At 37.1% G+C, this 6838-nt stretch overlaps 1 protein-coding gene across 1 annotated transcript; it reads left to right on the forward strand.

Annotated features, from left to right (window-relative positions):
• Positions 1 to 1236: 1236 nt before the first annotated feature.
• LOC142167319 (uncharacterized) lies at positions 1237 to 3658 on the forward strand. Its single transcript, XM_075227484.1, has 2 exons — positions 1237 to 1687; positions 3600 to 3658. Exons 1-2 carry the CDS (start codon positions 1237 to 1239, stop codon positions 3656 to 3658), a joined length of 510 nt encoding a protein of 169 aa, XP_075083585.1.
• The last annotated feature ends 3180 nt before the right edge of the window (positions 3659 to 6838 follow it).

A 6838-nucleotide genomic window follows, 5' to 3' on the forward strand; every position in this document is an offset into this window, starting at 1 on the left:
CAGCTGCTCAGTACGTACTTCCCAGATGAGGAGGTGTTGTTTGCCGGAGAAGATATCGTAGAGTCATACCTAGGGTGGAGGATGTTTTTCGACGGAGCGGCAAATTTCATAGGAGTAGGAATTGGGGCAGTCCTAATTTCGGAATCAGAACAGCACTACCCAGCATCAGCAAAGATAAGGTTCCCTTGCACCAATAATATGGCCGAGTACGAAGCATGCATCCTCGGGATCAGGATGGCGGTCGACATGAACATCAAGGAGCTTTTGGTCATAGGGGATTCTGATCTATTGATACACCAAGTTCAAGGAGAATGGACTACCAAGAACGTCAAGATCCTTCCATACCTGCACTGTGTAAAGGAGCTATGCAAGAAGTTCACAAAAATCGAATTCAGGCAATTTCCCAGGATCCAGAATGAGTTTGTTGACGCTCTTGCAACCTTATCATCCATGATTCAACATCCAAATAAGAATTATATCGACCTTATCGAGATAAAGATCAGGGATCAACATGTGTACTGTTTTCAGGTAGACAAAGAGCCAGATGGTAAACTATGGTACTACGACGTCAAAAGGTTCCTCAAAACAAGAGAGTATCAAAAGAATGCCTACTAATAGTCATAAATGAGCAGTCAGAAGGCTCGCAAATCACTTTTTTGTCAACGAGGAAGTCCTGTATAGGAGGACCTCAGATTTGGCATGTTAAGATATGTTGATGCCACCGAAGCAACCAGATTGTTAGAATAAGTACATGCATGATCGTACAGACCCCACATGAATGGATCCACCTTAGACAAAAAGATTTTAAGAGATGGATACTTTTTGATGACCGTGGAAAACGATGGTATCTGCTATGTGCAGAAGTGTCACCAGTGCTAGATCCACGAGGATTTCATCCGGTTTCCGCCTAATGAATTGAATGTAATGGGTTCGTGTTGGCCGTTTGCCGCTTGGGGCATGGACGTGATTGGACCTATAGAGCCCGCTGCATCAAATGTGCATTGTTTCATCTTGTTAGACATTGACTACTTTACCAAATAGGTCGAAGCATCTACATACAAGGTCTTCACAAAGAAAGTAGTGGCAGATTTCATTCGTAACAACACAGTCTGCCGAATTGGGATACCTGAGTCAATCATCACTGACAATGCAGCTAATCTTAACAATGATCTCATGAGGGAAATTTGGGAGAAGTTCATAATTGTCCCTCACAACTCTACAGCTTACAAACCGTAAATGAATGGAGCAGTTGAAGCAGCCAACAAAAACATCAAAAGGATTCTGCGAAAGATAGTGGACACTCATAGGCAATGGTACGAGAAGTTATCCTTCGCCTTATTGGGTTATCGGACTACCACAAGAACCTCCTCTGGGGCAACTCCATACATGTTTGTATATGGCACCAAAGTTGTGATACCCGCACAGGTCGAGATACCATCTTTAAGAGTCATTCTAGAAGCCAAGTTAGATGATGCAGAATGGATACGAGTCAGGCAGGAGAAAATCATTCTCATTGATGAGAAAATAATAGATGTGGTATGCCATGGTCAGCTATATCAAAATAGGATGGCCAGTGCATTTAACAAAAGGGTGAAGGCTCGGCAGTTCATAACAACGCAATTGGTTCTGAAGAAACTATTCCCTCATCAAGAAGAAGCCAAAGGAAAGTTCACACCGAATTGGCGAGGTCCTTACGTGGTCCACTATCAACTCAGACGCAATCAAGAGATACTATGTTTAAAGACAATAGAGTTAGGATTAGGCTATAACATAACTACGCTCGACCTGACATCCCACCGAGGGATACGTAGGCAACCCACGTAGGATTCATGTTTTCTCTCTCCACTTCATTTTGTAATAGAAAATCCAAATATCATTTTGTATGTGCTCGGAACTACGCCACGACTTAATTTCCTTTAGAATGAATACGTAGGCAATCCTCATCGGATGCAGTCATCTTTTGTAATTGAACTACATCCTAGCCTGATTCCATTTGGATATGTAGGTTCTTTGAGACAGAATCGACCACTTCATTTTAAATCTCATCATTTCGCATATGTTGTAATTGAACTACATCCTAGGTTTATTCCATTTGGTTACATAGGCTGCTTGATTCAAGCTCGCTCATCTTCATCATATTTTTATTTATCATTACCCATGAACTACGTTCAAACCTGATTCCGTTTCGGATACGTAGGCAACCTAAAAGGGTTCGGTCATAACCCTAGGAAAACCTTTGTAACACATTAATTTAGATTAAGACGCAGTCGTAGCACCAAGAAGCCACATCATCAGAACCATCTTGGAGGATCAACATCAACAGGACAAAGTCTTCAAGACACAACGCTAGCTTTAGAGGAACTTTCGAAACATGTCATAATCCGGAACGATGATATTTTCCATAAAACAAATAATTTTCAAATTTTTTTCTAAAGATATCATAATTCGCTCAACCTACCGAACTTCATGGCGTAACCTCATCAAGACCGGGGGCAAAGCCATGACTACGGTCGACACAAACCAACACCCCCCCCCTACTAAAAGTTTTTCCTTAAATGCAGGTCCAATAGGACATAAAGAAGCATCAGAACACACTGGGGAAATGACAGATCTTCCACTCTCTCATAACTATCATCTCTTTTTCCTTATTCAAATATTCCTTATATAACTAAAACTAACTCTCGGATCCTTTGCAGGTATTTCGGAACTAGGTCGCTGATGCAAACGAGGCATATTGTATGTAGCAAATCATATACTCAACTGAACAAATCATATTGTATATAGCGAGCTCCTAGCCATGTCAACCGAAGCATATTGTATATAACAAATCCCCAGCTCAGTCAACTGGAGCACCTTGTTCAAAATCGAGATGTTGGCTTCATCAATTGGAGCTCTGTATATAGCAAATTGTCAGCTCAATCGATCGGAGCGCACTGTACAAATCGAGGTTTGGCTTCGCCAACCAAAGCCCTGTATATAGCAAACTATTCGTTTCTCCAACGGGAGCGATCCTCACAGCCACTCTGCCACATCGGAGATCAGAATAGATAGTTGCAGACCTAGTTGCCAAAGTTTTTCCAATCAACGACCACAACTTAGCCTTACAGCCAAGAGTGTCTCTTGGCATGCTCTTTTTATTTATTGTTATCTGGAATGTTTTAACGTTTCGCTCATGCAGCTTACATGCATGACTACATTTTTAAGTCAGAAACTCCCATCGTGCGGAGATGCTTTACATTTCAGTATGATCACTCCCATCACGCAGAGATACATTACATTTCAGTGCAACCTCTCCCAATAAGCGGAGATGCACTCTACAAATCCATCACTCCCATCAAGCGGAGATACTTTCCATTTCAATGCAACCTCTCCCAAGAAGTAGAGATGCATTCTACATTACAAGTCAACTACTCCCAACACGAGGAGACTTAATTCTCCGAAAACTGCAGAACGGTACACAGTCTGGCTAACAATCAAGTCAGATTCAAGTATTAATGGCTAGCCAGCAGCCAGGCATCGTCATCCATGCATCATTCACATCACATCTTAACATATTCTGCATTACAATCTATGGGTATGTGTGTATTTCATTTTTGCAGGAACAAATATTGCCACGTGGAACTCCTTCAAAGTACCAAAACAAGCTACATCACTATGAGGAAAAACAAACTCATAACCGGGTCAAGGATCCAAGCTCAAACTCTAAACGATCAATAGAACTCCAATTCTTCAAATCTTTCAAATCAAGCCGCAACTCGAAGCTATAATGAGTACTGAATCTTCCGTCTCGCAGTATCGTCATAATACGATATTGGGGCAACTCCTACGAGCATTGCTTCCCCAAATCTTCACTCTAGAACTACATAAGGCCTGATCCTCGTTGAGCCAGAGGTATGCCAGCAATTCAAAGCCATAATTCGGCCCCGACTCCCTAAAAATTTCTCCCGGAATCTGCCTAATCCTAAAACTCATAATCTCTCTTAATCCATATACCATTCCTGCATTATATGCCTAATGTCGGGACAAAATTGGCTTGGTTAAATTTCTTTGCCCGGGAACTCTTTCTTCGTCTCTGGTCAAAGAAGAGCAGTTGTTGACGGCCAATGTTGACCCTCCCTTTTTAAATTTATTTATTTATACTTTGCCCAGCTTTTAAGCAATTTTTAACTTGTGAAAGTGTTTGGCAACCAAAAAATGGGCTTAAAAAAGTTAAAATCTGCTTAAGAAAAGCCAAAATCAATAAGTTAGAAAATCCAACTTTTTCTAAATTGGTTTAAAAGCAATATTTCTTTGACCAAGGATATTACATTCTTATCCCTTATAATATTTCTTAATCCCAAAATTACCCCTAAGTAAAAACCCTACAACATACAAATTTGTTTTCTCCATTCTCCAATATTTGTCAATTTCTTGAAGTTCTTAACGTGAAACAAACAATAGTTTTTTAAATAATGTTTGATACATTCCAATATTTTGTAAATATTATTCTTTTGGCTTCTTTTTTTGTTCCATAACATTTAATATTTTCGGTCGTTGAATCCTTCATTTTTTTAATTGGTGTAACTATATTCTAAAATCAAATCATTCAATAAATTTACGTGTTACCCCTGAATTTGAAGCTATGAACGGAAAATATAATATTATAGTCATCATCTTTTTTATAATATTAACAACTTTAAGGATATTTCAGTCCTTTTAACAAGAAAAAGTGCTTACCAGCACTTGTTTTCCAAACACTTCATCATCTAGTTTTAAGTTTCAGTACTTTTATCCAAACACGTAAATGCTTATTTATAAAACAAGTTCGAGCACTTATAAAGTGCTTTTAAGCACTTAACTTAAAAGTCACTTTTTTAAGCCAATCCAAATGGGCCCTTAATTATTTACAATGAATGTTTTGAAATAATTTTCAATCAATAATACTCATTTTTACAAAATTAATTTAGTATTAGTAATTTTGAAATTGATTATTCAATGTTATAATTATAAGTTAATATACCATGCTTACTATTTTTAGATTAATAAAATAATTTGTATATACGTCACATATGCTTTATAATTAATTTAATGAATTACTTCTTAATTTCTAATTAATTAGATTATGGTGCTAATAATTCGGGATTAGGGTTATAATTTAGAAAATAGGATATTTTATAAATACTTAATTACAATAATTAGTAGTACAACAACAACATACCCAATCTTATCCCACACCGTGGGGTCTGGGTCAATAATTAGTAGTATATTTGATAATTATAATTTTACTATATTTTGTTGAAAATAATTGAGTTTATTTAATTTAATTTCAATGGGGGTTAAAAGGTTAAAAGGCTATAATTGTAATTCTTAATTAAACATGGATTGGCCATCTTTTAAATCAATTTTGGCCCAAATAGAAGAGCCCAATCCGAAATACCCAGTCTAAACAACCACTTCAATTCCTGTTGGAAATCCTTGCCACCTCTTTTAAACCAATCAAAGCTTGCCACGTCACACATCTCTTACACTCACAAAACAAACATAACTTATCTGGGTCATCCGTTTCTATGATCAACAACCCACGTTTTGTTTTCTACATTTCCTCTTAATTTAAAATGCAATCTTAACCGTTGGATCACAGGGATCCAACGGACACCAAATTTCTCCATGAAAAAGATTTAATCCTAAAATATCAGGATCGTTGATCTCTCAACGTCCCAGATCTAATCTCCTAAAGATTAACCTAGAGACGGACACCCATATTCCCTAACCCTAATTATTCTAACTTTGAACAACCGCTCCCCTTTCCCTTTCCTCTCTCTATTCTCTCAACTCACAGAACCAAATCAATCACAAATCTTGAATCTGCAAAAACCCTAAGGCTCAATGGCCACTATAAATAGCGGCCTTAAATGCTCTCACCGAGAACACACCAACCACATCTAACTTCTAAGAAATTAATATCGTATAGTATTATTTAGGAATTTTTGATTGAAGTTCAAATTTTACTTAATCTCTGCTTTTCTCTTTCTTTCCAGTTCTGAGTTTGTTTACTGATTGAAAGCTTGAGCTGTTGGCTTTCTAAATGGATAATTTGAATACTCGTTTGGTTTGTTGCCCCAAAGGAGGTCAGTAAAACCTGAACCATATTCTTCTTTCTTCGTTTAGATTACTATGTATGAATTGTCTTATTACCTCTTGCCGAATGATGTTGTGTTAGTAATGTGTTTGTGTTTGATTATTTTATGTGTTTACTAATGGCTGTTAAATAGATTATGAGTTTATTAACTTCCATAAGTTAGTGAAAATAAAATTATGCATTGACCCCAATGACATTTGATGACCTAATCTCTGTTGTTAGATTTTGAAATTAGCCTAATATTTCTCAAACTATCATGATATTTGGTTTCTTTTGGATTTCCCTGATGTTCTGTTAGTATTATCATGACTATTATACAAGTCTGCCCTGGCTACTATTTGCATTCTATAGTGATCCACCTAATGAACCAAACTTAAATGAAAATATGCATTTGCTAGTGATAAAGTAAGACTGTCATCCTAGTTTTGTAACATCAGTTCATGACATTGAACCTATCTTTTCTTTCTGGCATGTCTCTGTAATTTTATTAACTCTTAGAAGGTTATTAATCATCTGATTAGATTCATTGCTATTTGAATCACACTATGTAAGCATGTTTTGAGCTGACTATATTCATGCATCATCTTTTGTGTTTATCTTGAAGGCTACCATATACTTGACTTAAGCCATGAGGTTTGTATATGTTCTAATATTCTATTTGTTGAGCTAAAGTGCCGAAACTAAGTTCCACTGTACCTGAAACCCCATACTTGACATGTT

The sequence above is a fragment of the Nicotiana tabacum genome, chromosome 12 (genome assembly GCF_000715075.1).
Source record: "Nicotiana tabacum cultivar K326 chromosome 12, ASM71507v2, whole genome shotgun sequence".
Taxonomy (NCBI): domain Eukaryota; kingdom Viridiplantae; phylum Streptophyta; class Magnoliopsida; order Solanales; family Solanaceae; genus Nicotiana; species Nicotiana tabacum.

What these genes read in the sequence shown, in the direction of transcription:
- LOC142167319 (XM_075227484.1), top strand. Translation starts at nt 1,237, where the DNA reads ATGAATGGAGCAGTTGAAGCAGCCAACAAAAACATCAAAAGGATTCTG. An exon ending in GTTCACACCGAATTGGCGAG is followed by an intron (nt 1,688 to 3,599) that starts GTCCTTACGTGG and finishes TCATTTTTGCAG; the next exon opens with GAACAAATATTGCCACGTGG.